A 25,902-nucleotide genomic window follows, 5' to 3' on the forward strand; every position below is an offset into this window, starting at 1 on the left:
TCCCTGTTCGACAGAGCTTACAATCTAATTAGGACAAACAAGAGATAAGGGAATATTAAAGTGAGGATGATAAAACAAGGGTTCTGAACAAGTGATTAAGGGTTAGGAGTTAAAAGCAAAATCAAAAAGGTGGACTTGCAAGGGCAGGCTTCTGTTTCTGTGAGTCTGACGTCCTGCACGTATGTGCAGGATGTCAGACTCACAGAAACAGAAACCTGCCCTTGCAGATCAGCAACGCGGCCGTGCCGGAGAAGAGGACTTTAAGATGTCCACAATAACTATTCATGAGATAGGTTTACTACTACTACTTATCATTTCTAAAGCGCTAATAGACATACGCAGCGCTGTACACTTGAATATGAAGAGACAGTCCCTGCTCGACAGAGCTTACAATCTAATTAGGACAGACAAACAGGACAAACTTTAAGGGAATATTAAAGTGAGGATGATAAAATAAGGGTTCTGAACAAGTGAATAAGGGTTAGGAGTTAAAAGCAGCATCAAAAAGGTGGGCTTTTAGCTTAGATGTGAAGACGGCCAGAGATGGATGTATTCTATAATTAAGGAAACAATTGCTTGCAAAACTTAATTTATACCATATAAAAAGTGTTCACCTGGGAGAAAGCAGACAAGAGGAAAATGATCCATGTAAGGCTATTTAATCATCATTACGTTTTCTTAATCTGTTACAGCTTTGTCTAATCTTTGTACGGCTTTGTTCCCCTCTCTCTTCTTTATGCAGACGCACACAGGGGAGAAAGAGAAAATTTGTCCATATTGTGGCCAGAAATTTGCAAGCAATGGAACGTTGCGTGTTCACATCAGAAGTCACACAGGTAGGGGTGCAGCTCTCCTTCCAGAGAGCATGTTATTGGCAGCTTTCCTACACCGCAGCAAGATATGATGACATTTAGCAGGAAATTTGGTAACTAGAGAAGGAGAGCGTGAAAAGCTGTACCTCATTTAAATGCCAGTACTTCAGAAGGTGACTGTCAGTAGGTTAGTTTAATCCCTGCTTATGTGGACGATCTGGCATAACGCATAGTCTGCAATAGGTAACACAGGGAAGGAAAACAGAGCCATGACTTTTCAGGGATGTCATACGAATCTTCAGCAGATGTGTAAACACATGTGCAGCCGTTCTGGGTACAGTCCTGTGCAGAAGGAATGGATCCACAGAAGCTTAGCTGAAATTGGGTGGCGGGGGAAGAGGGGTTGGTGGTTGAGAGGCTAGGATAGGGGAGGGCAGACTTATACGGGGTCTGTGCCAGAGCCGGTGATGGGAGGCGGGACTGGTGGTTGGGAGGCGGGAAATACTGCTAGGCAGACTTGTACGGTCTGTGCCCTGAAAAAGACTGGTGCAAATCAAGGTAAGGTATACACATGAGTTTATCTTGTTGGGCAGACTGGATGGACCATGCAGGTCTTTTTCTGCCATCATCTACTATGTTACTATGTTACTATGTCCTGCTGAGCTGCTTTCTTCAATAGCATCTTCCAGTATTCGAAAGCGTGATAAATAGACTTTGCATAGGAAGTTCTCAAGATGAATAAGGATGTGAATTTAGTAAATTTTACTTTCCTTTGGTAATAAATAGAAATAAAACAAAACAAAATAAGACGATACCTTTTATTGAAATTACTTAAAACATTTTTTTATTATCTTTCAAAGGCAATACCACTTTCAGATCAGAATTGAGCAAATGATGACAAAACATAAAAGCATTCCAATGACTGTCTCATGGGGAAAGGTGGGGGGGGGGGGGGGGGGGGGGGTTGAGAACCAAGAAGAGACATGTGGGTGATCAGAGAGTTACAAAGCAGTATAATTTTATGGTTTATAATGTGATATATAGGATAGGGTTTCCTATCACATTATAAACCTTAAAATTATGCTGCTTTGTCACCCTCTGATCACCCATCGGTCTCTTCCTGTTTCTCACCCCCACCTTTCCCCATAAGACAATCATTGGAATGCTTTTTTGTTTTTGCTCTGCCTTCTAAAGCTAATTTAAAAAATATATTGTTATCTTTTTATTGGACTATCTTCTTTTTATTACCTTTAAAAGTGGACTAACATGGCTATCTACTACTACTTATCATTTCTATAGTGCTACTAGATGTACGCAGCGCTGTACACTTGAATATGAAGAGACCAGTCCCTGCTCGACAGAGCTTACAATCTAACTAGGACAGACAAACAGGATAAATAAGGGATAAGGGAATTAATAAGGTGGAAACATGCAAGGGTACTGTACATGTGAATAGGGGTTAGGATTTAAAAGCAGCATCAAAAAGGTGGGCTGTAGAATAATGGGTGGAGTGGAACGGGTAGATGTGAATCGCTTGTTTACTCTTTCCAAAAATACTAGGACTGGGGGGCACGCAATGAAGCTACAACGTAGTAAATTTAAAATGAATTGGAGAAAATATTTCTTTAACATGTAATTAAATTCTGGAATTCATTGCCAGAGAATGTGGTAAAAGCAGTTAGCAGGGTTTAAAAAGGGTTTGGATAACTTCCTAAAAGAAACGTCAATAAGCCATTATTAAGATGGGGAAAATCCACTACTTATTTCTTCACTCAACGTGTAATTAAACTCTGGAATTTGTTACCAGAGAATGTAGTAAAAGCAGTTAGCTTAGCGGGGTTTAAAAAAGGTTTGGATGGCTTCCTGAAGGAAAAGTCCAGAGACCATTATTAAAATGGACTTGGGGAAAATCCACTGCTTATTTCTAGGAAAAGCAACATTAAATGTGTTGTACTGTTGTGGGATCTTGCCAGGTACTTGTGACCTGGATTGGCCACTGTTGGAAACAGGATGCTGGGCTTGAAGGACCTTTGGTCTGTCCCAGTATGGCAACACTTATGTACTTGGGATTCTGAATGGAATGTTGCTACTCTTTGGGGTTCTAAATGGAATGTTGCTACACTTTGAAATTCTGCATGGAATCTTGTTATTCTTTAGAATTCTAGAATCTTGCTACTCTTTGGGGTTCTACATGGAATGTTGCTACTCTTTGAGTTTGTGCCAGATATTTGTGACCTAGATTGGCCACTGTTGGAAACAGGATGCTGGGCTTGATGGACCTTTGTTGTGTCCCAATATGTCAATACTTATGTATAAAGACGGCCAGAGATGGAGCTTGACGTGCTGGCTCAGGAAATCTATTCCAGGCATGTGGTGCAACAAGATAAAAGGAGTGGTGTCTGGAGTTGAAAGGTCTTCCACAATATACAGTTAGTGTATAAGGTGCCTCTGGCCACTCTTATCAGTTTTGTTACTAGACTAACACGGCTCTTCCTCTGAAAGGTTTCTTTGGATTGGATCCTGAAAGGCCATAGAACTGAATTCTTTAGAAATCTGTTTATTACTGCCATCAGTGTAGAATTCTAATTACCTCTATTGATAGGACTTTTATAAAATATTTTTGGACTAGAAGTTTAAAATGGTGATAAGAGACCCAGGAGGTAACTATCTCTTGATTAAAATGCTACTAGGCCACAAGCTGTACACCCTAAATATCTATGCACCTAACAAAGATCAGGGTGGTTTTGTGGATGGTCTCAGTGTGGTCTTATTAGCACATGTGGAGGGACAACTGTTGGTAAGTAGAGACTTCAGTCTCACACTAAAGCCCTGTCTGGATAATATTCTTTATATTACTAGTACTACTACTACTACTACTTAACATTTCTAGAGCGCTACTAGGGTTACGCAGCGCTGTACAATTTAACAAAGAGAGACAGTCCCTGCTCAAAGAGCTTACAATCTAACAGACAAGTGAACGGTCATAAGTACATAAGTACATAAGTAGTGCCATACTGGGAAAGACCAAAGGTCCATCTAGCCCAGCATCCTGTCACCGACAGTGGCCAATCCAGGTCAAGGGCACCTGGCACGCTCCCCAAACGTAAAAACATTCCAGACAAGTTATACCTAAAAATGCAGAATTTTTCCAAGTCCATTTAATAGCGGTCTATGGACTTGTCCTTTAGGAATCTATCTAACCCCTTTTTAAACTCCGTCAAGCTAACCGCCCGTACCACGTTCTCCGGCAACGAATTCCAGAGTCTAATTACACGTTGGGTGAAGAAAAATTTTCTCCGATTCGTTTTAAATTTACCACACTGTAGCTTCAACTCATGCCCTCTAGTCCTAGTATTTTTGGATAGCGTGAACAGTCGCTTCACATCCACCCGATCCATTCCACTCATTATTTTATACACTTCTATCATATCTCCCCTCAGCCGTCTCTTCTCCAAGCTGAACAGCCCTAGCCTTCTCAGCCTCTCTTCATAGGAAAGTCGTCCCATCCCCACTATCATTTTCGTCGCCCTTCGCTGTACCTTTTCCAATTCTACTATATCTTTTTTGAGATACGGAGACCAGTACTGAACACAATACTCCAGGTGCGGTCGCACCATGGAGCGATACAACGGCATTATAACATCCGCACACCTGGACTCCATACCCTTCCTAATAACACCCAACATTCTATTCGCTTTCCTAGCCGCAGCAGCACACTGAGCAGAAGGTTTCAGCGTATCATCGACGACGACACCCAGATCCCTTTCTTGATCCGTAACTCCTAACGTGGAACCTTGCAAGACGTAGCTATAATTCGGGTTCCTCTTACCCACATGCATCACTTTGCACTTGTCAACATTGAACTTCATCTGCCACTTGCACGCCCAATCTCCCAGTCTCGCAAGGTCCTCCTGTAATCGTTCACATTCCTCCTGCGACTTGACGACCCTGAATAATTTTGTGTCATCGGCGAATTTAATTACCTCACTAGTTATTCCCATCTCTAGGTCATTTATAAATACATTAAAAAGCAACGGACCCAGCACAGACCCCTGCGGGACCCCACTAACTACCCTCCTCCACTGAGAATACTGGCCACGCAATCCTACTCTCTGCTTCCTATCTTTCAACCAGTTCTTAATCCATAATAATACCCTACCTCCGATTCCATGACTCTGCAATTTCTTCAGGAGTCTTTCGTGCGGCACTTTGTCAAACGCCTTCTGAAAATCCAGATATACAATATCAACCGGCTCCCCATTGTCCACATGTTTGCTTACCCCCTCAAAAAAATGCATTAGATTGGTGAGGCAAGACTTCCCTTCACTAAATCCGTGCTGACTTTGTCTCATCAGTCCATGTTTTTGTATATGCTCTGCAATTTTATTCTTAATAATAGCCTCCACCATCTTGCCCGGCACCGACGTCAGACTCACCGGTCTATAATTTCCCGGATCTCCTCTGGAACCCTTCTTAAAAATCGGAGTAACATTGGCTACCCTCCAGTCTTCCGGTACTACACTCGATTTTAGGGACAGATTGCATATTTCTAACAGTAGCTCCGCAAGTTCATTTTTTAGTTCTATTAATACTCTTGGATGAATACCATCAGGCCCCGATAGGGGCAGTCAAATTGGGGCAGTCTAGATTTACTGAACGGTAAGGGTTAGGTGCCGAACGCAGCATTGAAGAGGTGGGCTTTAAGCAAAGACTTGAAGACGGGCAGGGAGGGGGCTTGGCGTTAGGGCTCAGGAAGGTTGTTCCAAGCATAGGGTGAGGCGAGGCAGAATGAGCGGAGCCTGGAGTTGGTGGTGGTGGAGAAGGGTACTGAGAGGAGGGATTTATCCTGTGAACGGAGGTTACGGGCGGGAACATAAGGGGAGATGAGGGTAGAAAGATAGTGAGGGGCAGCAGACTGAGTGCATTTGTAGGTAAGAAGGAGAAGCTTGAATTGAATGCGGTATCTGATCGGAAGCCAGTGAAGTGACCTGAGGAGAGGGGTGATATGAGTATATCGGTTCTGGCGGAATATGAGACGTGCAGCAGAGTTCTGAACAGATTGAAGGGGGGATAGATGGCTAAGTGGGAGGCCGGTGAGGAGTAAGTTGCAGTAGTCCACAAATACCAAAAACGTTCTATGCAGATTACATAATCAAGATGATCAGACACCTTGGGATGAAAACATCGATAACGGAATCATTATAGCTCCTAATACTTCCTAAACAAAAACAATTCATTCAACATTTTATGGAATGACAAATAGTAAATGATCTAATATTAAAAGGCAAGGAATTCCGAATCATTGCCACCTGCTATTGAAAATCTGAGCTTAGAGCCCTTTTAGAGTGTGTGACGACTCCGCTGTGGCTCCAGCCCCGACGGATTTACTGGGGCAACCTGTGCGACGGCATCCTCCCGGCGTCCTGCGTCCATGCATACCCTCTTATGGCGCACAGTTTGGGAATCACTGTGTTAGTCTGGGTTATTTTTTTCCTGTGGAAACTGAGGTTGGATGGCCAGGATGGGAATTATTTCAACCCCGCTGAAAGCTGCTCTCACCATTCCACTCCATCTCAGCTTCAGGAGTCTACCTCAGGCATTTGCGGGAAATATAAATGCAGCATTTCATCATAGCAAGATTCCTACCGTTTGTTCCTTCCTGGGTATTACTACAGTTCCCAATTATGGATTATCTTGCCGACAGCTGCTCAAGCCACTCTGATCCGTCTCATCATCTGGTCTTCCACAGTCCATTTTAGACTCTCTAACCTTTCCCCTTTCCCTTTTACTTCCTTCCCTGATCCTTTTACCTTACCTCATGTAATTGTATTTGATTCCTGTACATTGGAAGCCACTGTGAGTCTGCTTAATGTGGAAAAAAGTGGGGTATAAATGTTAATAAATAAATAATCTTCCACAATTGTTATGCTGTTAACAAAATTGTAAGATTTATTTCATGCTTACCCTGCTATTAGAACCTGTATTTTGTTTCTGAGTATCTTTCAATGTACACTGAATGCTTTATTGTTCTCTGCTATTGTACAGAGAAGGGCGACGAAAATGATAAAGGGGATGGGACGACTTCCCTATGAGGAAAGGCTGAAGCGTCTAGGGCTCTTCAGCTTGGAGAAAAGGCGGCTGAGGGGAGATATGATAGAGGTCTATAAAACAATGAGTGGAGTTGAATGGGTAGATGTGAAGTGTCTGTTCACGCTTTCCAAAAGTACTAGGACTAGGGGGCATGCGATGAAGCTACAATGTAGTAAATTTAAAACGAATTGGAGAAACGTTTTCTTCACTCAACATGTAGTTAAACTCTGGAATTCATTGCCAGAGAATGTGGTAAAGGCGGTTAGCTTAGCGGAGTTTTAAAAAGGCTTGGACGGCTTCCTAAAGGAAAAGTCCATAGACTGTTATTAAATGGACATAGGGAAAATCCACTATTTCTGGGATAAGCAGTATAAAATGTTTTGTACATTTTTGGGATCTTGCCGGGTATTTGTGACCTGGATTGGCCACTGTCGGAAACAGGATGCTGGGCTCGATGGACCTTTGGTCTTTCCCAGTATGTCAATACTTATGTACTGATGTATTTGTTTTAGTCTGTTAAATATTGTTCCCGTTTCTTTATTTTTTTTTAACAATAAACATTTATTAAAGTTTTAGAAAAGTTACATCAGTACAAAGATATCGAACAGTAGACATCATTTCAAAATCCCTCTTCAAAACAAACTCAGTGCTAAGCAAACATAATTCCCCAACCCACAATTCCCAACCCCCCCCCCCCCAGCACTCTCTACCCCCCCTAAACCCTCCCCTTTCCCCTTACCCCTTTAAACCATACTCAATAAATGATCCAGATGAGTCCACTCATCCGCATCAGGATCACATTTCCCCAATCGACGATCCATCAATTTTTCCAGTTCCCCCAACAAGCGAACTTTTACCAACCAGGTGACAGTAGTAGGACCCACCACTCTGATTCCAATGAGCCACTTGAACTGTCTTAGCTGCGGCAAAACAAAGCTGCTTAAGCCTTTTTTGCCATTTCAGTCCTCTCCGATTCCCCCAGCCAAGCAGGCACCATTTAGGATCACAGGGGCATGCAGCCTCCAAAATGGTAGCCATAGATTGAGTAACGCCCCGCCAATACCCGTGAACTTGGCCACATGTCCACCAGATGTGGAAAAAGGAGCCAGTGTCTGTGCCACATCTCCAACAGATGTCCGTAGCCCCAGGAAACATTTTCTTAATCCGTACCGGTGTGTAGTACCATCTAGATAAAACTTTAAATGCATTTTCTTTAATCAAAACACAGATAGAAGCTTTCTTAACTTCCAGACATATCACTTTCCATTCACTCACACCCCAGCTCTTTCTTCCATGCTCTCATATATGGAAACTTGATGAACTCATCACTTCTAATAAGTCGGTAGAAGGGAGTAATGGCCCTCCTGACTTTCCCCATAGAAGCTCATGCATTCTCCAAATGTTCACATTCATCCAGTTCTTTCTTCAGAGATAATGCTTAACTTGTAAATAAGGAAACAAAATCAGAGGAGGGCAGCCCATACTCCTTGCGTAGCTCCACAAAAGAAGGAGGAGTGGCCTAGTGGTTAGGGTGGTGGACTTTGGTCCTGGGGAACTGAGTTCAATTCCCACTTCAGGCACAGGCAGCTCCTTGTGACTCTGGGCAAGTCACTTAACCCTCCATTGCCCCATGTAAGCCGCATTGAGCCTGCCATGAGTGGGAAAGCGCAGGGTACAAATGTAACAAAAATAAAATAGATACTATTGGAGATTCTACATGGAATGTTGCTACTATTGGAGATTCTACATGGAATGTTGCTATTCCACTAGCAACATTCCATGTAGAAGGCTGCGCAGGCTTCTGTTTCTGTGAGTCTGACGTCCTGCACGTATGTGCAGGACGTCAGACTCACAGAAGCAGAAGCCTGCGCAGCCACATTGGTGATCTGCAAGGGCGGTGGTGGACTTTGGTCCTGAGGAACTGAGTTGGATTCCCACTTCAGGCACAGGCAGCTCCTTGTGACTCTGGGCAAGTCACTTAACCCTCCATTGCCCCATGTAAGCCGCATTGATCCTGCCATGAGTGGGAAAGCACGGGGTACAAATGTAATAAAAAAAAAAAAATCTCATTTCACCCCCCATCCAGAAGATCACGGAGCCTAATCAGTCCTTTATGTGCCCAATTAGTGAGTGTTACCTTTCTCAGGCCCACCTGAAAGCCAGGTGCAAATGAAGATGGAGCTCGGGAACCCCTCAACTTAATTTTCAGCCTGCTCCATAAGGAGAGTAAGTGAGACAAAAATGCGTTGGAGGTTAAGTGCCTATATTCCTTGTGGGAGCTGCATCCCGTGAGTAGGCCTCCACAAACTGTTGCTCTAACACAGTAATAGATGACTGGGTTCCCTGCCTCCAAGCTGAGATATACTTCAATTGTGCGGCCCAATAATACCACTCTAAGTTGGGCATTCCTCTACCTCCCAAGTCCGCTGAGCCCCACATCACCCTTCTAGCTAATCGCAGGGTGTGCTTACCCCACACAAATCCAGTAATCTCTGACTGCAGTCACCTAAGGTCCACTCTGGGCACCAATAGAGGTAAGGACTGAAATAAAAATAGTAGTCTAGGTAAAAGATTTATTTTCACCGCAGAAATCCTACCCCACCAGGAAAGCCACCCTTTCATCTCTCTCCATAGTTGTTGAATCAGTGGAGGGTAATTCAGAGTGTACAATTTTGTTAAATCCCTAGAAATCTGAATTCCCAAATATCTAAAACTGGTACTGGCCTTCCAAAATGGAAAAAGACCGCTGCAGGTCCATTTCCTCTGCATCAGAGAGAGTAATTCCCATAAGTTCAGATTTATCATAGTTTACTTTGTTCCCGTTTCTTATGTTGGGAATAATTAATTTTTGACAAAAAAAGATATCTTTTCGTATTGTCTGGAAAACTGTCTTTCTAGACCAGTGACACATTCTCTGTTCCTTGGTTCTCTTTAAACAAAGCTTAGTATGGCTCAGCATGTTTTCTGCTGTGTGTGTGCAGAAGGTACATAAGTACATAAATATTGCCATACTGGGAAAGACCAAAGGTCCATCAAGCCCAGCATCCTGTTTCCAACAGTGGCCAATCCAGGTGACAAGTACCTGGGATAAACCCAAACAGTAGCAACATTCCATGTAGAACCCCAAAGAGTAGCAACATTTCATGTAGAACCCCAAAGAGTAGCAACATTCCATGTAGAATCCCAAAGAGTATCAAGATTCTAGAATTCTAAAGAATAACAAGATTCCATGCAGAATTTCAAAGTCTAGCAACATTCCATTTAGAACCCCAAAGAGTAGCAAGATTCCATTCCAAATCCTAAGTACATCCATACTGGGACAGACCGAAGGTCCATCAAGCCCAGCATCCTGTTTCCAACAGTGGCCAATCCAGGTCACAAATACCCGGCAAGATCCCAAAAAAGTACAAAATATTTTATACTGCTTATCCCAGGTAAGAGATGTTTCGGGATGAGCCTGGCACTCTACTCTGTAATCTATCATCTCTTCCTGCAATGACAGAAGGAGCTCTCCATGGGTCAGCTGAAACACTAGAACACATTCTCAACTGCGGTCCTGTTGGTTTATTGCTTCTTAGGGTCAGGAGGAGCTAGGGGTTAATTCATGAAGGAATCTTCCAACTGTGACATAAATTGCATGGCTTGTCCATAAATTGTAAAAGAAGTCATGTGAAGTGCTTTATTTTTTTTGCAGTGAGTAGGAAGAGTGGCATGAAGGAATCCATGTGCCAGAAGGTTAATTACTTAACCTGCTCTTAGTTTTAAGCAGTCCTGGCACTTGGGGCTGCTCGTTTTTGTATTCTGTGAAAGTCACAGGCAATCCTTGGCTGTGGGGAAGCAAAGGTAACGTTGGCAATCTGGAAGGATATAGATGGGAACACACTGGAGAGACCATGTAGTTATCTGTTGTTGCATTCTCTTTCCATGTATTTCTAAAGGAATTTAGTTTTGTTTTTTAATGAATTGCACTATTATTATTATTATTATTGATTGCATTTGTATCCCACATTTTCCCACCTATTTGCAGGCTCAATGTGGCTTGCATAGTTTTGTTATGACATTGTTATACAGGATATCAGATACAATTAGTGATGTGCAAAGATTAAGTGAAGGGGAGAAAGAAGGAGAGTGTTAGGCGGGTAAGAATAGAAGGTGGGTTTTCATAACTAGGTGGTTGGTGAGGTGGATTAGTATGGTTGTGGGTTCTCTTTGTAGGCTTTGTTGAAGAAATATGTCTTCAGAGATTTGCAAAAGTTTTTTTATTTCGTCGATTGTTTTAAGGTCTGTAGGTAGTGCATTCCATAACTGCGTGCTCTTGTAAGAGAAGGTAATGGCATGCATCGGCTTGTATTTTAGTCCTTTACAGCTGGGAAGAGCAGATTGAGAAATTTGTGAGATGATCTTGTGGTGTTTCTGGAAGGTAGGTCCACGAGGTTAGACATGTATATTGGGGCGTCTGCGTGAATGATTTTGTGTACAATCGTGCAGATTTTGAACGCAATTCGTTCCTTAAGTGGGAGCCAGTGAAGTTTCTCTCTTAAGGGTTTTGCACTTTCATATTTAGTTTTTCCAAATATGAGTCTGGCGGCAGTATTCTGGGCAGTTTGGAGTTTTTTGATAGTCTGTTCTTTACAGCCAGCGTACAGTGTGTTGCAGTAGTCCAGATGGCTTATTACCATTGATTGTACCAGGGTCCGGAAGATGTATCTCTGAAAGAAAGGTTTAACTCTTTTGAGTTTCCACATGAAGTGGAACATCTTTTTTGTCGTGTTCTTCACGTGTGCATCGAGTGTGAGGTTTCGATCGATGGAAACTCCAAGAATTTTCAAGTTTAGTGAGACGGGCAGAGAACAGTATGGTGTGATTATGGTGGAGAAGTTTCTATCTGCTGGATGAAGGAAGAGAAAATTGTCCGTCATTCAGCCCATAAAGGAAAAAGGACAGTTTAAGTGGTCTGTATTTGCAGTTGCTATTCCCCTTTCCCCATTACTTCTTACTCAGGAGAGGAAGACTGCCGTGCAATTTATCGAATTCAGGTGGAGTTGTTTGAATCAGGTCCTGATGTGTAGAGAGTAAACAAAAAAGAATTGAAATGAAATCTCCGTCAACTCTGGTTGCCGTTTCTCAAAAAAGATATAGCAGAATTAGAAAAGGTTCAAAGAAGAGTGACGAAAATGATAAAGGGGATGGAACTCTTCTCATATGAGGAAAGGCTAAAGAGGTTAGGGCTCTTCAGCTTGGAAAGGAGACGGCTGAGGAGAGATATGATTGAGGTTTACAAAATCCTGAGTGGTGTAGAAGAAGTAGAAGCGAATCAATTCTTTCTTTTCTTTTTCTTTCTTTGCCTAGTGGTTAGTGCAGTGGACTTTGATCCTGGGGAACTGGGTTCAATTCCCACTTCAGCTCCTTGTGACTCTGGGCAGGTCACTTAACCCTCCATTGCCCCTGGTACAAAATAAATACCTGAATATATGTAAACCACTTTGAATGTAGTTGCAAAAACCTCAAAAAGGCAGTATATCAAGTCCCATTTCCCATTTCCCTATTTGAGATTCTACATGGAATGTTGCTATTCCGCTAGCAACATTCCATGTACAAGCCTGCTCCTGCAGATCAACAATGTGGCCACGCAGGCTTCTGTTTCTGTGAGTCTGACGTCCTGCACGCATGTGCAGGACGTCAGACTTACAGAAACAGAAGCCTGCGTGGTCGCGTCACTGATCTGCAAGGGCAGGCTTCTACATGGAATGTTGCTAGTGGAGGAGTAGCCTAGTGGTTAGTGCAGTGGACTTTGATCCTGGGGAACTGTATCGGGCAATCAAGCCATTGTGACATCACTGATGAGGTTGGCTCTTATTGGTAGAATGAGTGGAGGAGTAGCCTAGTGGTTAGTGCAGTGGACTTTGATCCTGAGGAACTGTATCGGGCAATCAAGCCATTGTGACATCACTGATGAGGTTGGCTCTTATTGGTGGAATGAGTGGAGGAGTAGCCTAGTGGTTAGTGCAGTGGACTTTGATCCTGGGGAACTGTATTGGGCAATCAAGCCATTGTGACATCACTGATGAGGTTGGCTCTTATTGGTGGAATGAGTGGAGGAGTAGCCTAGTGGTTAGTGCAGTGGACTTTGATCCTGGGGAACTGTATCGGGCAATCAAGCCATTGTGACATCACTGATGAGGTTGGCTCTTATTGGTGGAATGAGTGGAGGAGTAGCCTAGTGGTTAGTGCAGTGGACTTTGATCCTGAGGAACTGTATCGGGCAATCAAGCCATTGTGACATCACTGATGAGGTTGGCTCTTATTGGTGGAATGAGTGGAGGAGTAGCCTAGTGGTTAGTGCAGTGGACTTTGATCCTGGGGAACTGTATTGGGCAATCAATTTATTATGACATCACTGATGAGGTTGGCTCTTATTGGTGGAATGAGTGGAGGAGTAGCCTAGTGGTTAGTGCAGTGGACTTTGATCCTGGGGAACTGTATCGGGCAATCAAGCCATTGTGACATCACTGATGAGGTTGGCTCTTATTGGTGGAATGAGTGGAGGAGTAGCCTAGTGGTTAGTGCAGTGGACTTTGATCCTGGGGAACTGTATCGGGCAATCAAGCCATTGTGACATCACTGATGAGGTTGGCTCTTATTGGTGGAATGAGTGGAGGAGTAGCCTAGTGGTTAGTGCAGTGGACTTTGATCCTGGGGAACTGTATCGGGCAATCAAGCCATTGTGACATCACTGATGAGGTTGGCTCTTATTGGTGGAATGAGTGGAGGAGTGGCCTAGTGGTTAGTGCAGTGGACTTTCTGGGGAACTGGGTTCAATTCCCACTGCAGCTCTTTGTGACTCTGGGCAAGTCACTTAACCCTCCATTGCCCCTGGTACAAAATAAGTACCTGAATATATGTAAACCGCTTTGAATGTAGTTGCGAAAACCTCAGAAAGGCAGTATATCAAGTCCCCTTTCCTTTTCCCCCTTCTCTTTTTCTTTTTTCACTCAATGAATAGTTAAGCTCTGGAACGTATTTGTGGAGGATGTGGTAACAGCAGTTAGCGTATCTGGGTTTAAAAAAGGTTTGGATAAGTTCAGTTCCTGGAGGAAAAGTCCATTATCTGCTATTGAGATAGATATTGGGAAGCCACTGCTTTCCCTGGGATTGGTAGCATGGAATGTTGCCACTATTTGGAATTCTGCCAGGTACGTGTGACCTGGATTGGCCGCTGTTTGGAAACAGGATACTGGGCTAGATGTCTATTCTTATGTTCATGTTTTAAGGGGGATTTTTGCTGCCATGTGTCTTAGGTTTAACCAGCATCCAGCAAATGCATAATGGGTCCAGATGTGCTCAGCTCTCTGGATGTTGGAAGAGGATTTGTGGTTTCATCTTGAGTGCATATTCCCTGTGGTTGCTTTGAAAATGTTGAATTTTAATCATGGAAATATGCTTCACATGTAAGTGTTTTGATTTTGTATTTTTATGACAGTGCAGGCACTATCTCCCTATGACAACCCTTCACACTATCAAGACCTTATTCGTAGGTGTTGATGAGGACAAGAAAAGTTACACGTTTCCATGTTTTGCTGTTCATATGTGATCACAATCAGGTGAATTTTTGAAAGAGAAGGGCGCCCATCTTCCGACACAAATCGGGAGATGGGCGTCCTTCTCAAAAGGTTGCCCAAATCAGCATAATCGAAAAGCCAATTTTGGGCGCCCTCAACTGCTTTCCGTTGTGGGGACAACCAAAGTTCATGGGGGCGTGTCGGCATTGTAGTGAAGGTGGGGCTGGGGTGTGCTTCGGAAATGGGCGTCCTCGGCCGATAATGGAAAAAAGAAGGGTGTCCCTGAAGAACACTTAGGCGACTTTACTTGGTCCTTTTTGTTTCACGACCAAGCATCAAAAAGGTGCCCGAACTGACCAGATGACCACTGGAGGGAATCGGGGATCACCTCCCCTTACTCCCCCAGTGGTCACTAACCCCCTCCCACCATAAAAAAAGTTTTAAAATACTTTTTTGCCAGCCTCAAATGCCATACTCAGGTTCATCGCAGCAGTATGCAGGTACCTGGAGCAGTTGTAGTGGGTGCAGTGTACTCCAGGCAGGCGGACCCAGACCCATCCCCCCCCCCCCCCACCTGTTACATTTGTGGTGGTAAATGTGAGCCCTCCAAAACCCACCACAAACCCACTGTACCCACATGTAGGTACCTCCCCTAAGGGCTATGGTAGTGGTGTACAGTTGTGGGGTTTGGGGTGCTCAGCACCCAAGGTAAGGGAGTTATGCACCTGGGACCTTTTTCTGAAGTCCACTGCAGTTCTCCCTAGGGTGCCCGGTTATGTCCTGGCATGTGAGGGGGACCAGTGCACTACGAATGTTGGCTCCTCCCACGACCAAATGGCCTGGATTTGGTCGCTTTTGAGATGGGCATCCTCGGTTTCCATTATCGCCGAAAACCGGGGACGACCATCTCAAAAACGACCTAAGGACGACCATCTCAAAAGTCGACCTAAATTTCATGATTTGGGCATCCCCGACCGTATTATCGAAACGAAAGATGGACACCCATCTTGTTTTGATAATATGGGTTGCCCCGCCCCTTTACTTGGGTGCCCCGTTCGATTATGCCCCTGCACCAATAATTTCAATAAATTCACAAATATTACATCAAATATATTACACAACTATCCAATTCCAATTAAAACAAAAAACTTGTATTCATAAATCTCACAAAAAATGTTTAATGCCCACAATATGCTCAAATCTAGAAGATGTACATTAATATATATAAAGCAATAATCATCCATAATCTGTAACTTTCAAATAAAACAGTTCAGAGCTGATGAACAATGCTGTCCATAAGCTGTAGAATTAAATATTATGCTCCCAAATATTAAAATTTAACGTTGTAACAGATTTAACCAAAGTCATAGTGCAAATACCTTCTCCGAATTCCATTGATTACAGAGCTGTGAACAATCCAAGTCTTGTCTTGAACACTGGGGAATATATTCAATCAGCCTTGAATCTGATTAGAGCCACAAAATATGAAAGCGCTAAACCCCAAAGAAAGAAACTACGCTGGGTACCATTGAAAGAACGAACCACATTCAAAATCTGCACAATTGTTCATAAAATCATTTACGGAGATGCCCCGACCTACATGCTAGGCCTCGTAGACCTGCCACCCAGAAATGCTAAGAGATCCACCCGCACCTTTCTTAACCTACACTTCCCCAACTGCAACGGAATAAAATACAAACTAACACACGCGTCTAGCTTTTCTTATATAAGCACGCAGATGTGGAACTGTCTTCCAATAAACCTAAGAACGATCAAAGAACTGACCGATTTCCGCAAATCCCTGAAGACATACCTCTTTAGCAAAGCCTACCACGAAAACCCTTAACTAACGACAACACAATACCTAAGCAAAATGGCACAGAATGTATTTTCCAATAATGACTTGTTCAAACCTACCTGTATTCCTCTACCTCTATGTAATACCAATTGTCTTCTTTAACCTGCTATAGTTATGCTATAACAGGTCTCTGTAAGCCACATTGAGCCTGCAAATAGGTGGGAAAATGTGGGATACAAGTGCAATAAATAAAAATATCCGTTCATTTAACGTTATATGTTCCTCTGCCCGAAGTTGTTAGGAAACCTGCAACCTGACATGGTCCATTTCTTGCATATAAGTATCGTCAGGGTTGATTTCAAACTTAATCCACTGCTATTCTCCATTCACGTGTGGGAGTTGTGAGTCATCCTCTACTTCTTTGGTACTTGCTTCTAAAATAAGGATACAACAGTAATGTACAGGCGAATCTAGTCTTGCAGTGTGCAGGATATAAAAAATCGGGCAGAAGGGGGGAAGAGACCTCAGAAAGGTGACTAACAGCAAAATTGCTGAACTTTCTCATAGAGGGTCACCGTATTTTCTTTAATCATCGGTCTTAACACCCACTTCCTCCCTTTGTATGGAAATATATTTTTTTCAAGACATTTTTTTGTGTGGAAATATATTTTTTTCAAGACAAATATTTGTAGAAAAATTCTCAATCCGCTGTATATAACAAAACTTTAAAGACTCAAGATACAAAAAAACCCCCCACTTAGCTGATAGCAGTGTCTTAAATGGGCCTTCCTACCTAATGGACCCGTTTTGCCGAGGGGCTTCTTCAGGGGAAAAGGACGCCCAGTTGAGGATCACTACTCCAGTGGCTGATCGTTAAGTCTTTCAAATTGTCGGCTTAACTGGCGACTCAAAATATGGCTGCTGCACCTAAAATAAGGGCCATACTGTCATATATGTGCAAAAATGTCTTTATAAAATTGCCCCCAAGAGGTTATGAGGCCAAGTAAGTTTAATTATATTTAATAAATCACTTTATCGGTGAAGGCAATAAATGCCTAATTTGGGGTTAATCTATGAAGATACTTAAGCATCTGTATTCTTGATAAAATAGCCTCACAAAACCTCTACAGTCGTGCTAAAAATACAGCCCCATACATTTATACCAGCTCAGAAACAGGCGTATATGTATCTGTGTCATTTATAAATAAAAGGCCCAATATTCAAAGGATTTATGTATACAACTCCTCTTATTGACCTATAAGTGCATTCTCTCTGCAGCTCCTCAGTACCTCTCCACTCTCATCTCTCCCTACATTCCTCCCCGGGAACTCTCTTATCTCCACCCTTCTCCTCCACTGCTAACTCCAGACTCCGTTCCTTTTATCTTGCTGCACCATATGCCTGGAATAGACTTCCTGAGCCGGTACGTCAAGCTCCATCTCTGGCCGTCTTCAAATCTAAGCTAAAAGCCCACCTTTTTAATGCTGCTTTTAACTCCTAACCCTTATTCACTTGTTCAGAACCCTTATTTTGTCATCCTCACTTTAATATTCCCTTATCTCTTGTTTGTCTGTCCTAATTAGATTGTAAGCTCTGTCGAGCAGGGACTGTCTCTTCATGTTCAAGTGTACAGCGCTGCGTACGTCTAGTAGCGCTTTAGAAATAAGTACTAATAGTAGTAATTTATGTTCCTCAACTGGCCTCTTTGAAAATTTACTAGGGCTGACTGCCTACATTTGTACTGAAAATTTCACTGAACTCCTAAACTGTCTACTTATTTCACACCCAAACTAGCTTGCTGCCCACTCTGTAACTTAGACCAGTTTCTTGTTTCTTATTCAACTGTACGTATAATTTGCCTTCAGTTTAGCCACCAATGTATTTATCCCAATTGACCTTGTTCTACCCATCATAGAATATTAGCATCCTATCTATGTTGTTCAGATGCTCTGTGTGCTTATTAGTTGTTTCATTGGTATTAAGGAACACATAGATTTTTATGGTTTAATCAGCATGGATTCAGTCAAGGGAGGTCTTTCCACAGTAATTTGGTTCGTTTCTTTGAAGGTGTAATAAACATGTCAATAAGGTGAGCTGGGAGGGAGGGAGGGTAAGGGACGTTAAAGCTGCATAAGCTATAATGTTAGAAGATAAGTTGTAATCCAAGGGTTAACCAATGTGTATCATAAAATTTATAATAAAAAAAATAAGGTGAGCTGGTTGATGTAGTGTATCTAGATTTTCAGAAAGCTTTTGGTAAAGTTCCTCATGAGATACTCCTGAGAAAATTAAAGAGTCGTGGGATGGGGGGGGGGGGGGGGGGGGGGAGGGATTGGAGTCCGGTACATTGGAGCTGTCAAATGCACTTGACAGCTTGGACTTGCAAACAGTGAGTGATATACAATGGGGCGGGAGGGAGTCTGTGCAGCTTATTTGCATGTCATCCCCTTTATGCATCGCTTGCTGTTTGTGAGTCACCTCAGTGAAGTCACCTGGAAATTTCACTCAGCAAATAGTTAAGCTCTGCCACAGGATATGGTAACAGCTGTTAGTGTATTTGGGTTTAAAAAAGTTTTTGACAAGTCCCTGGAGGAAAGGTCCATGGTCTGTTATTGAGATGGACATGGGGGAAGCCATTGCTTGCCCTGGGATTGGTAGCATGGAAAAATGCTACTAACTGGGTTTCTGCCAGGTACTTGTGACCTGGCTTGGCCACTGTTTGGAAAACATGATACTGGGCTAGATAGACCACTGGTCTGACCCAGTATGGCTACTCTTATGTCCTAATGGCACATAGAGTTCAAAATCTTGGCACTGGTGTTTAAGGCTTTACATGATGAAGCCCCGAAGGAACTGGTGCAAAGATTACATTCGTATTGTCTTCGGTCACTTTGGTCTTGCACCCAAGCATTGTTGGGTGTTCTTTCATTTCAACAGGTTCGGTTACAGGCAATTGCTTCTCAGGTTTCTGCACAGGTTGGTCCCCACTTGTGAAATGCTTTTCCTTTTGTCTTTGCATCAGGTTTCTTCTTACGGATTTGTTTAGAAAGCAGCTGAAGGCTTTGGTGGGTTGTTTTTAGGGTTTTCAAAGAATATATGTGTTATTGTATGACATTGTTGGTTGGTTTTATTGTAACCTACTCATTTGGTTGGATGGGCAGGCTATAAATTTTGTTAAATCTGGTGGGAAAGTGAGGGTAGAATCTGTGCATGGTGACAGGAGGGGGATTGAGCACTTTGGAGGACACTTTTTTTTTTTTTAAACTTAACAAGGTCTGTTATTGAAACAAGTGCAGCATGAATGTTACAGTACTAGGACCAGCGACCAAATAAGCAATCATGAACATCTCTCTCATGGCCACACAGATCCAAGAAATGCAGCACCGTTATAACATCAGACATTGGTTTAGAAAACTCTGATTTCTGCAGCTTGCTACCAGTGCTGTATGAAAGAACAAAAACTGTTAATCTATTCAGAAGTGTAGTACGGTAGAGGATCAGGGCGTGAATAAATGCTGTGGTTACTGAGTCTAGAGCAGTTTCAGCTTAGAGTCCTGAGAAATAGAGCTGCCTTCCTTCAGCTCAGATGAGGTCATTCCTCAAGAATCGATTTTCAAAACCATTTGCGCATTACTCAGAAATGTGAGGCACTTCTGAACGCGACCACATCTCCCTTAATGGTGTTGGATAATGTAGACAAGTTAGTGAGGGTTTGGTCATTTGTGGTGAGTAAACTTGATTGTGAGAGATTTATTCCAGGACGGAGACGCAATAAAGCAGCTCGGTTGTTCCTTTCTCCGTATCTTCACTTGGCCATTCTTTGACTTCATACTTCCACTTTTGGGCTTTATTCCTATGCCTTTTGTTTTTCTAAATCCTATTTAATTAATTTTATTTTCTCACTTTGCAAAGGGGTTGGAGGAAGGGCAGCTCTGATTTACTGAAATCTCTAGTGGCAGGTGTGCTTAGGCAGCAGAAGCTTTGAAGATGCTCCTTATCAAATTTTAATGAGGGTTAGATTCAGGGAGAGATGCAAAGCAGAGCAAAACCAGCCTAAAGAGCCTCCGGGCCCATTTTCTTTTTCCTGGTTGTACAGAGGATCTTGTGTGCCTTACATTGGGTAGAATAGCAGAGAAGAAAAGGTGGGAAGTGCTAGTTAATTACTAGCGGCTAAGAGTAACATCTAGCTCATTTACAAGGCTGCCTACAGATGTAACCTTTTCATGCCTTGTTTAGTTTAGATAGAACTACTGCTACTACTACTACTGTTTAGCATTTCTATAGCGCTACAAGGCGTACGCAGCGCTGCACAAACATAGAAGAAAGACAGTCCCTGCTCAAAGAGCTTACAATCTAATAGACAACAAATAAAGTAAGCAAATCAAATCAATTAATGTGAACGGGAAGGAAGAGAGGAGGGTAGGTGGAGGCGAGTGGTTACGAGTCAAAAGCAATGTTAAAGAGGTGGGCTTTCAGTCTAGATTTAAAGGTGGCCAAGGATGGGGCAAGACGTAGGGGCTCAGGAAGTTTATTCCATTCATAGGGTGCAGCGAGACAGAAGGCGCGAAGTCTGGAGTTGGCAGTAGTGGAGAAGGGAACAGATAAGAAGGATTTATCCATGGAGCGGAGTGCACGGGAAGGGGTGTAGGGAAGGACGAGTGTGGAGAGATACTGGGGAGCAGCAGAGTGAGTACATTTATAGGTTAGTAGAAGAAGTTTGAACAGGATGCGAAAATGGATAGGGAGCCAGTGAAGCGACTTGAGGAGAGGGGTAGTATGAGTAAAGCGACCCTGGCGGAAGATAAGACGGGCAGTATCTGCTCCCCTCATGGGTAGAGACATTTTTCCAAAAAGATCCTTTAGACTAGAACACAGTCCGTTGGACTGTATTGGGGCTAGTGATCTGTTCACACTCCGGCTGTGAGGGTAAAATCTGGAGCGGAGTCAGTCTTTCAGCACCACACCAGAGACTGCTCGTGCTGTCAGAAGGTAAATCAGGTCTGTCGAGGAGAACGTCCTTGTGCACAGAAAGCGAACAGTACAATTCACTTCAAGCGTTATGTCCGCATGGGATCTGCAGAAGGTACGCAAACATGATGGATTTCAACTTGTGGAAGGTTGGCCGTGATATGTTCTGTCTCTGATGAGCAATGTGTCAATTGCTTTGAGCTCACAATCAAGGCAGTGTGTAAATGAAAATAAATAGGGTATCAAACCTTTTTTGAGCTGTAATCCTGGAAAGGAGAGTCATTCTAAAGTGACTTCTTTATTACACGTTTTACGTTGCCCTGAGGGAAGAGTCACCAATTCTTCCACACTCATGTACTGGGAAAAAGGAAAGGGGGGGGAGGGGGAGGGCGGGAGTTGGGCAATGGGAAGTACATCCAAATACAATTTATTTTATTTCTAAGCTGCCACCTGTTCAAAATAGTGTGGGAGTGCAGCTTCCAGAATGTGAAAACTCTCTTCCTACACTTACAAGGTTACTTTCTGGGAGCTGTTCTGTGGCCTGCCGGAGGGAGGGTGCTAAATACTTGCATGCACCAGAGGTGTCAGGACCCTTTCCCCCTCTCTGGCACAGCTGCACCAGATTTGAAGGATTGCTGAAGGATATCGGAGTGGGGAGTCATGCTGTTTTTTTTATATAAATATTAAAGGGAATAAATAGAAATAAAACAACATAGGAGAGAAAATAAGATACCTTTTTTATTGGACTAACTTAATACATTTTTTGATTAGCTTTCGAAGGTAACCCTTCTTCAGATCATAAATAAGCAAATGTTGATAAATAACAGTATATATAAGTGAAACACAAAAGCATTCTAATGACAGTCTCACAGGAAGAGGGTGGGATGGATTAGATGAGAGACAGGTGGGCTGATAAGAGGGTGACAAAGCAGTATAATTATTATTTTTCTATTTTAATTTTTTTAAATTTATAATTAAGGCTGCACGTTAATCACAATTACAAAAATTAATCACGATTAATGATTTACCACCGCCCAGTCTGGCAACTCTTGCTTCCCTCTAGTGGCCTAGTGGTTAGGGTGGTGGACTTTGGTCCTGGGGAACTGAGGAACTGAGTTTGATTCCCGGCACAGGCAGCTCCTTGTGACTCTGGGCAACTCACTTAACCCTCCATTGCCTGTCGCATTGAGCCTGCCATGAGTGGGAAAACGTGCGTGGTACAAATGTAACAAAAAATAAAATAAAAACTGCTGACGGCTCTCCCCTCCCACTGTACCTTAGGTGTCTTGCAGTAAATCTTTGCACTGCAGCTGCTCCAGAGTATTGAAATGTTGTCTTGGCCTGCACCAGGCCTTTCCTTCTGACCTGTCCTGCCCCCCTGCCCCCTTCTGATACAACTTCCTATTTTCAGAAAGGGGTGCCGGGTCAGAAGGAAAGGCCTGGTGCAGTCCAAGGCAGCATTTCAATATGCCACTGGCCGCTGCAGGGTAAAGATTTACCTCGACAACTGATGAGGTAAACCGGTAGGGGGGAGAGCTGTCGCCGCATGGAGAGCAAAGGAGAATGCGGGAGGGGAGGCATATTAGAGAGAGAGAGAATAGATGAAGGCATAAGGGGGCACATGGAGGGAGAGAGAGAATGGGTGAAGGCATGGGGGCACACGGAGGGAGAGAGAATGGGTGAAGGCATGGGGGCACAGGGATGGAGAGAAAGATTGGGGAGGGCACAGAGGGAGAGAAAGATTGGGGAAGGCTCAGGGGGCACAGGAAGGGTGAGAGAATGGGTGAAAGCATAGGTGGCACATGGAGGGAGAGAGAGAATGGGTGAAGGCACAGGGGGGCACAGGAAGGGTGAGAGAATGGGTGAAAGCATAGGTGGCACATGGAGGGAGAGAGAGAATGGGTGAAGGCACAGGGGGGCACGGAGAGAGAGAGAGAGAGAGAACAGATGAAAGCACAGGGGGCTCATAGAATGGGTGAAGGACTCCCCAAAGTTACAGTACCTGTTCAGTGGGTGGTGGAGTAGCTGAAGCCCCACCAGCTGACAAAATCCACTTCCTGAGTCACCCCCTTCCTCCTCGTACCGCCTCAGGAGCGAGGAAGTAAGCAGTGTGCCTCCAGCCACCAATGCTTGCTCTCCCCAAGCACTCTCATTTTGTGCATGAACTGATCATGCGGGGGGAGTGCCGGTATCAGTGGCTGGAGGCACCCCACTGACTTCCTCGCTGCTTCGGCAGCACAAGGACGAAGGGAGATGCTTTGGCAGTGGATTTCTTTGACTGACTTCAGCATCCCCACCAGCAAAGATAAGATATCTAGGGAGGGGGAGAGGAAATGTGCCCCCCCCCCCCGCCTATCCCTGTGCCCAAATTTAATCAAGCGTTTAATTGTGATACCAAACTTTTGCTCCTGCAATTAAAATTTTTAAACAGGCGTCCCTATTTATAATATTCAACAAATCATTACATCCAAACAATGAACTATTAGTTGAAAACAGCTAAAATAGCAAAATAATACCATTCACAATAGTGAGAAGAAAAGAGAAAATATTGTTCCAGCTTAGTCCACAAATAGGCCAAGATACAAGGAAATTATAAATCATTACCAAATATTCATTAATACAAAATTAATCACAAGCAGCGGGAAGAGAGTAAGCAATTGCAGCCAATCTAACAGCATCATTCTACCAAAGCGGGATTATTCAGAGAACCATTTCTTTCACCTTCTTTGACAGAAATAAATTCAAGCAACTCCTTGACATCAAAGAATACATAATTAATAAGATTTAAAGATACCAAATATGTGCAGGAAAATTTTAATACAAAGGAACCACCCAAGGAGAGAACTCTGGGCTTCAAAGTCAAGAATTCTCTTCTCCTTTTCTAAGTATCTCTAGCAAGATCAGGAACATTTTTGAATTTTTGAGCCCAAAAATGTTGCATTCAAATGATGAAAATATAAACGAAAAATATTGTTTCTGTCCAGTTCCAGAGCAAAAGTCACTAATAATGTGGTCCGTTCAGCAATAACCTCAAAAAAAAAAACTTTCAAAAAATACAGCGAGATTCAATTCAGACTGAGGTCTCCCTGTAGAACTTCTTGAGATTCCTGCTAGATATTGGGCTCTAACTGTAGGCAGTAAACCTTCAGCTGGAAATACCAAAATCTCTTCAAAATATTATTTCAGCATTTCCTATGTTGGAATTAGTGGCGACTTAGGAAAATTTAACAATGTCAAGTTGTTCTTCCTACACTGATTGTCCAGGTACTCTACCTACGAGCAAGAGTATCCTTATTTCTCACAGTCACCTTTGTTAAGTTCTGAAACTTCTTAACCTCTTCTTCCAAAACACCCACCTTAAAAGACTGGTGGCGTAAATCCACTGACAGATTCTTAAAATCTTGCTTCTTTTTTTTTTGTTACATTTGTACCCCACGCTTTCCCACTCATGGCAGGCTCAATGCAGCTTACATGGGGCAATGGAGGGTTAAGTGACTTGCCCAGAGTCACAAGGAGCTGCCTGTGCCTGAAGTGGGAATCGAACTCAGTTCCTCAGGACCAAACACCGCCACCCTAACCACTAGGCCACTCCTCCACTGTTGCTACTATTTGAGATTCTACATGGAATGTTGCTATTCCACTAGAAGTCGGCCCTTGCAGATCACCAATGTGGCCGCGCAGGCTTCTGCTTCTGTGAGTCTGACGTCCTGCGCAGCCTTCTACATGGAATGTTGCTAGTGGAATAGCAACATTCCATGTAGAATCTCCAATAGTATCTATTTTATTTTTGTTACATTTGTACCCCACACTTTCCCACTCATGGCAGGCTCAATGCAGCTTACATGGGGCAATGGAGTGGAGGGTTAAGTGACTTGGCCAGAGTCACAAGGAGCTGCCTGTGCCTGAAGTGGGAATCCAACTCAGTTCCCCAGGACCAAAGTCCACCACCCTAACCACTAGGCCACTCCTCCACTTGCTTCAACATTGAAACTTCACTTCTAAAGGAGCTAGAAAAAAATTGAAGAGAAGAATTCAAAGTTTGAATAGCATCCCACAAGGACTTTATAGTCACCACAGCTGATCTTCTAACTTCTCCGAGGCACAAGGAAGCAGCTGCCCTTGCTGGGGAATGACTCCACTCCTTCTTGTCCTCCCAAAGATGTAACAGCAAGCAGGGAAGATTCAGCAACTGGTCCCCCTCTAGCTGCGGCTGGAAACAAAACCACTTTGAGTGTTCCATGCGGCAGCGATCCCCTTGTGACTGTGGGCAAGTCACTTAACCCTCCATTGCCCCAGGTACAAAATAAGTACCTATATATACTATGTAAACTGCTTCAGATGTAGTCACAAAAACCACAGAAAGGCGGTATATCAAGTCCCATTTCCCTTTCCCCCTTTCCCTTATGACATCACATTCTCCAAAGACAAGCAGGCTGATATTCTCACAAGTGGGTGACGCCACGTTGGCCCCGGAGGATTTTAAAGCAAAATCTAAAAATCTCTTCTACGGCGTTCCGTCGTGCGAGCGATCGCACTGCGCATGTGCGCACACCTCTTCCCGCTCGCCGTGCGGACACGCCCCTCAGTTTTTCTTTTTCCGCGTCTGAGGAGACACGGAGTTCGTTAGTGCTTCGTGTTTTCTTCAGGTCCTCGGAGTAAAATCTCTTTTTTTATT

General features: G+C 43.4%; 1 protein-coding gene across 1 annotated transcript in view; it reads left to right on the forward strand.

Annotated features, from left to right (window-relative positions):
- The window catches only part of LOC115459459 (PR domain zinc finger protein 5-like), a 255,896-nt gene that overhangs the window by 160,101 nt on the left and 69,893 nt on the right, over positions 1–25,902 (forward strand). Inside the window, exon 12 of the mRNA XM_030189281.1 lies at positions 743–836. Within this exon, the coding sequence (XP_030045141.1) occupies positions 743–836 (94 nt within the window). The remainder of the gene's footprint in view (positions 1–742; positions 837–25,902) is intronic.

Source organism: Microcaecilia unicolor, unplaced genomic scaffold (genome assembly GCF_901765095.1).
Source record: "Microcaecilia unicolor unplaced genomic scaffold, aMicUni1.1, whole genome shotgun sequence".
NCBI classification, from domain to species: domain Eukaryota; kingdom Metazoa; phylum Chordata; class Amphibia; order Gymnophiona; family Siphonopidae; genus Microcaecilia; species Microcaecilia unicolor.